Source organism: Myotis yumanensis, unplaced genomic scaffold (assembly GCF_028538775.1).
Source record: "Myotis yumanensis isolate MYYU_CA2020_CCGP unplaced genomic scaffold, mMyoYum1.0.hap1 SCAF_14, whole genome shotgun sequence".
In the NCBI taxonomy this organism is placed as follows: domain Eukaryota; kingdom Metazoa; phylum Chordata; class Mammalia; order Chiroptera; family Vespertilionidae; genus Myotis; species Myotis yumanensis.
Window position 1 is genome coordinate 7,757,770 of NW_027223765.1, and position 12,094 is coordinate 7,769,863.

At 37.9% G+C, this 12,094-nt stretch overlaps 1 protein-coding gene across 1 annotated transcript in view; it reads right to left on the bottom strand.

Annotated features, from left to right (window-relative positions):
* The window catches only part of OXSR1 (oxidative stress responsive kinase 1), a 72,551-nt gene that overhangs the window by 16,974 nt on the left and 43,483 nt on the right, over nucleotides 1–12,094 (bottom strand). The window contains exons 6-10 of the mRNA XM_070391600.1: nucleotides 8,837–8,946; nucleotides 7,666–7,767; nucleotides 4,970–5,103; nucleotides 2,965–3,013; nucleotides 2,008–2,073 (exon numbers count right to left, since the gene is read on the bottom strand). Coding sequence (XP_070247701.1) covers nucleotides 2,008–2,073; nucleotides 2,965–3,013; nucleotides 4,970–5,103; nucleotides 7,666–7,767; nucleotides 8,837–8,946 — 461 coding nt within the window. The remainder of the gene's footprint in view (nucleotides 1–2,007; nucleotides 2,074–2,964; nucleotides 3,014–4,969; nucleotides 5,104–7,665; nucleotides 7,768–8,836; nucleotides 8,947–12,094) is intronic.

Sequence of the window (12,094 nt, forward strand, 5' to 3'; positions counted from 1 at the left end):
TCTCACTGACAGTTTGCCTTTTAAAAAGTCTGGATCAAAAATTATTTCCTTTGATCATGTTGAGCGTAACTGCTCCACTGTGATCTGGTTGCCAGAAGCGCTCCTGAGGTCGTTCTGACTCCTGACCCTGATTCTGACTTCCGCTCCTGTCTGTGATCATTCCTCCTTCTCCGACAAGCGTTTTACTTCCAGTATTCTGAGTGATCATGGCGGTGGGCCTCAGTGTTGGCCTATTTTCATTCATTGTGCCGGGTACTTGGGCTCTTTCAATCTGGAAATTCATGACCACTAGTTTTAGAATTTTTCCATAATTATTTATTCAATAATTTCCTTTCTTCTGTTTTTTTTTTTTTCTTTTTAGTTCTCTTTTTCTGGAATTCTTTTGACTCATCTGTTGAATCTTTTTAAATGATCCTTTTACTGTTCTTGTCTTTTCTCTCTTGTTATCTATTTCTTGGCCTTTTAGCTCTGTTTTCTGGGAAACATCCTAAACTTGACTCTACAGCTTTTGTATTGAATTTTTTCATTTCTTCTATAATGTTTTCAATTTCCAAGAGCTTTATGTTGGTGGTGCTGCAATCCTCTAAAAGCTTTTTTTCAGTAACAGCTTTATTGAGATACTAGAGGCCCAATGCACGAAACTCGTGCAAGAATAGGCCTTCCTTCCCCCCGGCTGCCGGCACCAACTTCCCTCTGGCACCTAGGACCCGGCTTCTCTCCAGCCACCAGCACCCGGGCTTCCCTCACAGCCCCAGCTTCATCTGGAAGGTCGTCTGGAAGGACGTCCGGTTTAATTAGCATATTACGCTTTTATTATTATAGATAATTCATATACCATACAGTTAACCCATTTAAGGCATATAATTTAATCATTTTATTCAGAGTTGTGAACCCATCTCCACAATGAAATTTAGATTATTTTCATCACTTCCTCCCCTCCCCATCCTCCAAAACCCATACTCATTATCAGTCACTGCCTATTTCTCTAAAATCCCTCCAGTCCTAGGCAACCACTAATTTACTTTGTCTCTATAAATTTGCCTAGTCTGAGCATTTCACATAAGTGGGATCTCACAATATGTGGCCTTCTGTAACTGATTTCTTTCAATTAGCATAATTTTTTAAAGGCTCATGCTTGTTATGGCATGTATCAATACGTCATTCTTTCTTACGGCATTAAACAGATACATGACATGTCACATATCCATTCATCAGTAGATGGACATTCAGGTTGTTTACACTTTTAATTATTATGAATAATGCTGCTATGAACATTTGTGTACATATTTTTATGTGTACATGTTTTCAGTTCTCTTAGACATGCCAAGAAGTGGAACTGTTGAGTCATATGGCAGCTTTGTTTAGCCTTTTGGAGAACTGCCAAACTACTTTCTAAAGGAGCTGCACCATTTTACACTTCCATTAAAGTGTGAGGGTTCCAATTTCTCCACATCTTTGTCAATATTTGTTATTGTCTGTCTTTTTTATTAGTCCTTCTAGTGGATATGAAGTGGTATCTTCAATACCTTTGTATGGTGTGAGGAAAAGAGCCCAACCTCACAACTCACTCTAGTTTGCAAATAGTGATTTAACACAGTTTAGAATTCATTCATCAACAGCTGATAGCAGAGTAATGTGTAGGCATTCAGTAGATAAATGATATTTACTGAATGAATGTATCAAAGAATGCTAAAGAAAGGGTTGAAAGAAAATGAGTAATACTCAGGCTGTTAACAAAGTATTACTTTTTATTGATTTTTTTTTTTTTTTTAGAGAGAGAGACTGAGAGAAACCAATTGGTTGCCTCCTATATGCACCCTAACCAGGAACCGAACCTGCAACCTGGGCAAGTGCCCTGACCAGGAATCGAACCAGTGACCTTTTGGTTCATGGGACCACACTCAACCAACTTAGCCACACCAGCCAGGACAACAAAGTATTACCTTCAAAATGCAAAAGTAAATCGACTCAAAGCAATTTCCCAGGAAAACCGAGTTAAATACCCACCTTTTTAGCTCTTTCAGAAATGGTTGGTGCTCTCTGCAATAATTTTTCTTGAAGAAATTCTTTATTCTGGAGAGGAAAAATAAGTATTTTTTCTTATAACAAGTGTTTATTGACAAAGAAGTTTGTTTTTTTTAATTTTTTTAAATATATTTTATTGATTTTTTACAGAGAGGAAGGGAGAGAGATAGAGAGTTAGAAACATCGATGAGAGAGAAACATTGATCAGCTGCCTCCTGCACATCTCCCACTGGGGATGTGCCCGCAACCCAGGTACATGCCCTTGACCGGAATCGAACCTGCGACCTTTCAGTCCGCAGGCCGACGCTCTATCCACTGAGCCAAACCGGTTTTGGCCAAAGAAGTTTTTATTGACACAAATTAAAATGTGACAAATTAACTGTTTTATAAAGAAGTTCAAGAAACACTTCCATTTTTTTCATTCTGAAGCTCCCTTCGGATACTGCTAACATGGGTTTATAAGGTGCGACAGAGCTTTAGTGTATTGTTAGGAACCATTATCTATGAAAAGTTTGCTTTATACCATATGTCCTTTGGGATCATGGTCTGATACTTCCAAATATAGTAAATTCCCACTTATCAGAAATCTTTAGGAAATGAGATGTTTAGTAATTTAGTAGTAAACCCTAAAATGAGAGTTCAGCATTTTTCATAGATTATATTTATAATGGCAAAATTTAACATTCATTGCTCCTGTTATAAGTTTAATCTATTGACATTTAAATTAATTTATATGAAAAATAAATTTACTTATTCTAAATCATGTATCATAATTACCAAAGACTGTATAAATGGCAGCCTCTGCAATTATTTGATCTACTACTACCATTCTTCTAAACACAACCATATTAACATAGTACAGCTTCTGAGCAGTGAACCTACTTTAGGTAACTGAGGAAGAGAAAATGAACACAAAAATCAAAAGTTAGAAATTCCTACCTTTGCTTTCTGGAAAAATTTGTTCCTCAACAATTCTGCTGCTGTTGGTCTAAAACCAGAAAAGAAAGCTTTTATAATTAATTCAAATGTAATATGGGTTTTTATCTTCAAAGCTGAGAAAACTATGATAAACTTGGTATAAGACATTAAGTAGAATAAAAACTCAGGTAGAAATGTCCTGATAATAATTATTGTAGGTTCTTTGACAAAGTCATTCGGTGAAATTTCTTTTTGGAAGCATGATTTCTCAGTGGCTTCCAACACATTTGCTATTTAATATTATTTCCCAAGAAGCAGGCTAGAAAATGTTTACTTTAACAAGGCATAAAAATACATCTAGACACCGACAGCAGTGTGGTGACGGCCAGGGCATTGGGGGGCAGGGTGGTGCTGGGTGGAGCTGGGCAAAGTAGGAAGAAATGGGGACATCTATAATAGTGTCAACAATCAAACTAATATTTTGAAAAGAAAAAAAATACATCTAAATTCACAAAGTCCTCTGCTTCTTGCTATGTGGCTGCTTGCTAGCCTTCAACTTGTTAACATATTAAAAATAGATTTCACTTAAAAAAATACTCTACACTTAATAGATATTCCCCAAATTTAATCTAAATTCGATTTTACTCAACTGTGCAGAGTCTTATTTCCTTTATTTGAGTAAAGGCATCACACCAACTTTACAAATTTTTAACTAAGTATGACTGAGAATAAAGAACAAGCAATTCTATACTTCAGAGCCTGATCCTGATTACACCACACCTACCACGTAATTCTGAGCAAATCACTTCTCTAAGGTTCAGGATCACCTGGTCAATTCCCTAAAAACAGTGGTTCTTAAATGGTGCCGCGCATTATATCTCGGAGCTGAAAAAAATCCTGGTGCCTAGGCTGCACCCACACCAATTAGAGTGGAACCAGGGATCATTAGCTGATCAAATTCTCCAGGTGATTCCCATGTGCACTCAAGCTTGAGAACCAGGATTTCTACAAAGAGTAACAGACAGAATAAATGCACACTGACAACAGTCATTACCATTCCTATTTTTTCATTCAGTCAAGTTTTCAATAGGTTCAATAGTTTGTTTGCACAACATTGCTTCTTATAATTTATTCCTTTCTTCTAGGATTGTTTCCTTCTTTCTAAATACAATTTATAAGAGTTCTTTAAGTGCTAAAACATAACTGAAAAACTTAATCTTTGTCTGAAAAATATCTTAATCCTATGCTTAATTCTTGAATGTTAATTTGATTAGTTGGAGAATTCTGGGTTTATTTTCTCTCAACATTATGCCAGTATATTCTGGCATCAACTGTTATTATTAGGGAAGTGGCTAATGGTCTACTTGCCATTCCTCAGGAGGTAATCTGTTCCCTCAGTGTGCATTTAAGAGTTTCTATTTGCCTCATTGTCCTGTAGTTTCATGACCAAGTGGAAAAGGGGAATGCTGCTTGGAATTTTGAGAGATGGTCTTTAACCAGAGGATATAGGTATATCAATTCTAGGAAATTCTCAGCTATTATTTCCTTGAATATTTTATCTTCCACATTCTTCCTAATCCTTCCTGTAAAGTCCATAGGTACATACATGTAGATTTGTATACATATATATGTGTATGTGTGTGTCTGTTACATACACACACTCTGAACCTTCTCATTCTATCCTCTATATCAGTGGTTCTCAACCTTCCTAATGCCGCGACCCTTTAATACAGTTCTTCATGTTGTGGTGACACCCAATTTCATTGTTACAAATTGAACATCATTAAAGCATAGCAATTAATCACAAAAACAATATGTAATTATATATGTGTTTTCCAATGGTCTTAGGCGACCCCTGTGAAAGGGTCGTTCGACCCCCAAAGGGGTCTCGACCCACAGGTTGAGAACCGCTGCTCTATATGTTCATCTCTCTTTCATATGCACAAATAATTCTCTGCGTATGTATGTATGTGATTCCTAGTAACATATTAGATGAAGAGAAAAGTAAGCCTTATCTGATATTTACCTTTTTTCTGGATCCTTTTGAAGGCACAATGAAATCATTTTCCTAAATGATTTTCCATATTTTTTCAGCATTTCTTTATCTTGAACACCAGTTTCCAAAGAAGGAGGATCATTTTGCAGTGTCAACATCAAAACCTGTAAGAATTTTCAATATAATAAAAACTTCTAAAGACGCAGTAAACTAAAATTAAATACTGTGGCCAAGACATTTTAATATGGACAACCCCCAACATACGAGCAGATATTATTTCCTAGAAGTTCACATTTAGACCAGTTGTTCAGAATCCAGTTATCCACATAAACAATATCCTACAGGAAGTTCCCAGATGCTGTGCCTACTAGGGCTCAACTGTATCCACACTGTATATTCTTTAATTAGACTCCTTTCTTCATGTCTTCTGTCCCCACTCCTATACTGCCAAACTACCTTTAAAAAAATTAAAACCATAGCAAAATTCGGAGTGTGAACTTGCTGACTTTACCTATTCATGGCTCTCTTTCAACTTGATGCCTTGTTATCTGGCCTTCTCTTCCCAGAACTCCTCAGATAGTTCTATCATTAAAATCACTAATGATGTCCTAGGAAACAAAGCTGGAGACTTTTTTAGTTCTCGTTATTCCTACCTTCCCCGCAGCAACTGACAATCTTGACTGTCCTGTCCATCTGTTCCTTCCTGGACTTTCATGGCAACGTACTAGCTTAAGGCACAGAGATGCAAGTAATGAAAGTCATTTTTATGTGATGGGGCTTTGGGTGATTCTTTTACTATACTGTTTGACTATTGTTATAAAAGCATAAGCCATTTTTCTACACATAAAGTCAACACTAAAAAATAAAAGGCTAATATACAAAGTGTCCCCTTGGCAGTTCACTAGGAGACCAGGAGTTCGATCGCTTGCTATGAAGTGTGCTGACCACCAGGGGCAGCACGAAATGAAGGCCTCGATCCACTCCGATCGCTGGCCAGGCCTAGGACCCTACCCGTGCATGAATTTGTGCACTGGGCCTGTAGTTTAAAAATAAATAAAAATAAGCTTTTATTTTTTGCTTAAAATCAGCCTCTCACCTTACAGTTATATAAAAAAAAAAATTCTTAAAGTTTTGTGAATATCCACTTTCTCCTAGGAATCTTCAACCTTTAGGCAAACTATGACCTTAAACATCACTTACCTTTCACAGAATCAAAATTGCACCCATCAAACATGTAGGTCAATATATATGTACTAGAGGCCCAGCGCACGAAATTCGTGCACTCAGTGGGGGGAGGCCCTCAGCCTGGCCTGCACCCTCTCACAGTCCAGGAGCCCCCGTGGAGGCGGGAGCCTCTCCCTGCATTCGCCAGCCGTGAGCCGGCTTCTGGCTGAGCGGCGCTCCCCCTGTGGGAGCACACCAACCACCAGGGGGCAGCTCCTGCATTGAGCATCTGTCCCCTGGTGGTCAGTGCACATCATGGTGAACAGTCATTCCGATGTTTGGTCGATTTGCATATTACCCTTTTGTTATATAGGATATGTTTTGAATATGGAGAGAGAGAGGTTTTTTTCTTAATAATCTTTTACTGGTTTTTTGCCTCTCCGCATTGTTAGATCCTTAAAGGGGACAGAATAACATCTTTTTAGAGCAGCAGTTCTCAACCTGTGGGTCGCGACCCCTTTGGGTGGTCGAACGACTCTTTCACAGGGGTCGCCTAAGACCATCCTGCATATCAGATATTTACATTATGATTCATAACAGTAGCAACATTACAGTTATGAAGTAGCAACGAAAATAATTTTATGGTTCAGTCACAACATGAGGAACTGTATCTAAAGGGCCAGAAGGTTGAGAACCACTGTTTTAGAGGTTCTACAGTACACCAAAATCATACAGGTGTGGATAATATCAATATAACAATTCACAATGGTGGTCTGCCATTTCAAACAGTCATAGAGTATCTTATAAAGTGGCAAGAACTATAAACAATAACTAAAAACAAAACAACTATAAACAATAACTGCAAACAAAACAGAATTCATGTGCATATTACAACTAAAGGGTCACATAGATAAAAATGGTTACCAATAGTACTGGCAGCACCATCTTAAACACAAAATACTCATTCTGTTACTAATGTTAGGGACAGGATTAATGACTACACTTCAGGTAACTACTACACTAGGAAATAATACTAGGCTTTTAATAAAAGCTGCTTAGTGTCCTAAGCAAAATCTTATCCAATATTAAAAATAATACATATGTATGGCACATGAACACTTTGCATGGGTTATCTTATTTAAGATATAAAAAGCTCTTAAAGCAGTGCCTGGAAAAATAAGTGCTCAATGAATATCAGCTATAACCACTATTAATTCATAACCCTTCCAACAACCTTATGAAGTAGAAACGATCACCATCCCCAGTAAGGCTGTTCATCCCCATTAAAGGTGACTGTAAGGAACACACACTAAAATGAGAGGCATCAGACCCTAATATCAAACCAGTTAGTGTTAGGAGATGGACAGTCATCATATAAAGAGGACCGCTACAATGTACAGTCATTCAATACTAAATACCAAATATCTACTACAGATTTTAACTGCTCCAGGAGTTAGAAGGAATGCAGGGCAGAATTCCATGAGTAAAAATGTCAAATGAAGAAAGGCTCTGAAATGGAACTGGGACAGGAGCTGGGGTAGTACTTGGGGTATAAGGCTCACCTTCATTGGCGGATACTTATGATAAGGAGCAGCCCCCGTGGCCAATTCAATCGCTGTGATCCCGAAACTCCAGATGTCAGCTTTGAAATCATACCCTCGGACCTGTAGGAAACAGAGAGATGAACAGGATTACCTTTACCACCCTAAAAGCACTTTTAAAAAGTAGCTTCCAATATGTGTCAAGAACCATGGAAGTGTTCATAGGTTTTAAACCAATCATATAACCTAAAGTAGACAAAAGCTAAATATACTTGGGAACAGGAAAAAAAAAAAAAGGAACCAAACTGAACGAGTGTTCACCAACAATGGGAAATCGTTAAATATAGTACATTCACTTAAAGAAATATTATATAGGTAAACAAAAGCAAGGTTAATGAATTCCATATGAAAATATGAAAAACACCTGTGATAAAAATACAAAATTGGTCATACTGCCTGGCTGGTGTGGCTCAGTGGTTGAGTGTTGATCTATGAACAAGGAGGTCAGGGTTCAATTCCTAGTTAGGGCACCTGCCCAGGTTGCAACCTCTATTTTCAGTAGGGGGCACGCAGGAGGCAGCCAATCGATGATTCTCATCACTGATGTTTCTATCTCTCTTTCCCTCTCTGAGATCAATATATTTTTTTAAAAAAGATTAGGTCATTTAATTTGTACTAAGAAAAATATTACTAAACCAGTCTTCATTATATTATTTCTTAGGTTGTCTTTAGTATAAATCCTAGTTGCATATGTCCTTTGTAAAGTTCTAGTTTTTTTGTTTGTTTTTTTTTTAGTTCTCTTTTAAAGGAGGACAAAAGTCTTAACCAAAGATCAAATATATGTATTTCCCAAACCTAACCTAGTATACCAACAGAAGCAAACATTACTCAGTGTTTTTCAATTTCATAACAAAACCCTAAACCATTTTAAAACACACAGAACCGCCCTGGTCGGTTCGGTTCAGGGGATGGAGCGTTGGCCTGCAGACTGAAGGGTCCCAGGTTCGATTCCAGTCAAGGGCATGTACCTTGGTTGTGGGCACATCCCCAGTAGGGGATGTGCAGGAGGGAGCTGATTGATGTTTCTCTCTCATTGATGTTTCTAACTCTCTATCCTTCTCCCTGCTTCTCTGTAAAAAATCAATAAAATATATTTAAAAAATAAATAAATAAAAAGTAACACACACAGTACCTGCTCCATAACTTCAGGTGCCATCCAGCAAGGGGTTCCAACAAAGGTCTTTCTCACTTTATTTCGGGTAATATCACCACCAGTTGCTAAAAAAGCACTAACACCAAAGTCTGAAACAGAGAAAATAACAGCAAGGCATTAAAAGTACAGTAAGTAACATAAATGAATAGGAAAATAATATAAAGTAGTTATAGTTCTATATGCAAACAGCATGACATCTTCTGCTCTTCTTGCTAAACTTTTTGTGCGTGTGAGAACAAAGCAAATTTTACTCAAGTAGAGAAACACAAAGGCCAGGGCACGGGCATGGCTACACAAGAAGCAAAAAGGACACGTCCCAGCAGACCTGGGCCACCCAGAGAGTAAGCTGAGCCTCTGGGGAACTTCTGGACCAAATTAAAACACAGCTTAACAGGTCCTTCATTCCATTCCTCTCCACCCCGACACATCATCGTAGTCTTAGGTTTTCCTCCTTGCTCCACTCCATTCTTTTCACTGTACCTTCCCAAACGGAAACTGCATACTCATCTACAATAATAAAAGCATAATATGCTAATTAGACCGGACAGCCAAACAACCTCCTGGACTTCATTCCGGACGAAGCCGGGCTGCGAGGGCTGAGGCAAGCCGCCACGGCTGTGAGGGCAGAGCCCCTTGCATGAATTTCATGCATCGGGCCCCTAGTCTATCTATAATAATAAAAGGGCAATAAGCTAATTAGGCTGGATGTCATACCAGACGTCCTTCCAGACGAAGTCAGGGCCAGAGGGAAGCCCGGGTCCCAGGTGCCAGAGGGAAGCCGGTGCTGGCAGCCGGGGGAAGAAAGGCCTACTCTTGCACGAATTTCATGCATTGAGCCTCTAGTTAAACAATAATTCCTCACTGCCCTCTCCACACAGCCCTGGCAATCAGCATTCTACTTTCTGTCTCTATGATTCTGACTACTCTAAGTACCCCATATGAGTGGAATAATACAGCATTTCTCTGTTTATAACTGGCTTATTTCACTTAGCATAATGTCCTCAAGATTCATCCATGTTGTAGGATATCAGAATATTCTCCCTTTATAAATTAAATAATATTCCATTGTATGTATATACCATTTTGTGTACTGATTATTTCATTGATGGAACACTTCGTTTGCTTTCACGATTTAGCCACTATGAATAATGCTGCTATAAAAATGAGTGTACAAATATCCGTTTGAGTCCCTGCTTTCAGTGGACTGCTGGATCATATAGTATTTTTAAATGTTTCAGGAACTGCCATACTGTTTTCCACAGCAGCTGTACCATTTTACATTTCCAACAACAGTGAACAAGGATTCCAATTTCTCCATATCCTTGTTATTTTCTGGGTTTGGGGGTTTTCTTTTGATAGTCAATCCTGGTGGATGTGAGGTGAAATTTCCTCGTAGTTTTGAATTGCATTTCCCTGATGATTAGTGATGTTGAGCAGCTTTTCAAGTACTTACTGGCCCCTTGTTTATCTTCTTTGGAGAAATGTCTATTCAAATCCATTTTTTAAAACCTTGCTCTTTTTGATGTTAAGTTTTAGGAGCTCTCCGTAAATTCGGGATATGATTAGCCTCTTATCAGGTATATGACTTGCAAATATTTTCTCCCATTTAATGGGTTGCCTTTTATTCTTTTGGTAGTGTCTATGCACAAAATTTTTAATTTTCATAAAGGCCAATTTGTCTACTTTTTCTTCTGTTAAGCCATGCCTTTGGCATCATTTCTAAGAAATCATTGCCAAATCCAATGTCATGAAAGTATTTTTCTATGTTTTCTTCTTAGAATTTCATTGTTTAGGTCTTATGTTTCAATCTTAGATCCATTTTTAGTTAATTTTTGTATATGGTGTTAGATAAGGGTCCAACTTAATTTTTTTTCATGAGAATATGCAGTTTTCTCATCACCATTTGTCCTTGAATAGACTTAGTACCTTTGTCAAAACAATTTAACCATATACAGGGTGGGCAAAAGTAGACTTACAGTTGTGAGTATGGGAAGTGCAATTTATTCTTGCACTATTATTTATTAACTAGAGGCCCAATGCACAAAATTTGTGCAAGAGTAGGCCTCCCTTCCCCCAGCTGCCGGCACCGGCTTCCCTCTGGCACCCGGGACCGGGGCTTCCCTCCAGCCGCCAGCAGGCACCCAGGACCCGGGTGTTGCTCCAGCCCTGGTTATGTCTGGAAGGATGCCAAGAATGATGTCTGGTCTAATTAGCATATTACCTTTTTATTATTATAGATTATTGTATTTTTCCATACAAACAACCATAAACCTCTTTTTGCCACACTCTGTATGTGAGGGTTTATTTCTGAGCTCTCTTTCCTATTTCATCTGTCTCTGACTATCTTTATGCCCATAACATACTATTTTTAAAAATATATATATATATTTTAAATGATTTCATAAAGGAAGGAAGAGGGAGAAAGTGATAGAAACATCAATAATGAGAGAATCTTTGATCGGTTGCCTCCTATACTCCCCCTACTGGAGATTAAGCCAGCAACCTGGGCATGTGCCCTAACCAGGATTCAAATTGTGACCTCCTAATTCATAGGTCAAGGCTCAAACACTGAGCCATACCAGCCAGGGCATACGTAACATACTACTTTTATTACTGTTGCTTTGCAATAAGTCTTAAAAACAGGGAATGTCATTCTTCCAGCTTTGTTCATTCTTTTTCAAGATTGTTTTGCCTATTTGAGGTTACTTGAGATCCCATATGAATTTTAGGATAGGTTTTTCTATTTCTACAAAAAAAAAAAATCATTGGGATTTCTATAGTGATTGTACTAAATCTGTAGATCACTTTGGGTAGTACTGACATTTTAACAATAAAGGTATCCCCACTTTCTAGTTTGCATAATACGAAAGACTACATGAGTACCTGTTTTCACTAGCTAAAAGAAACCTGAAGAGGGTTTTCACGTTTACAAAAAAAAAAGCCATTACTATACCAATGTAGGTTTTTTGTGAGATCAAGTGGCTAAAGTTAACATTCTGAAAGCAGGAGATTCTCTTTGCTTTAAGCCATTTTGGCTTACAAAAGATTTCATAAAAGTGCTCTACATCAGGTAGTGGGAAAACCTGTATATACAGTATATAACTGGATCATGTGTTTTGTTTGTTTGTTTGTTTTTTGATGTGTTTTTTTTATCCACTCTGTCAATCTCTGTCTTTTGACTGGAGAGCTAACCATTTACATTTAAAGCAATTACTGATATGAAGAAACTTCTGTCAT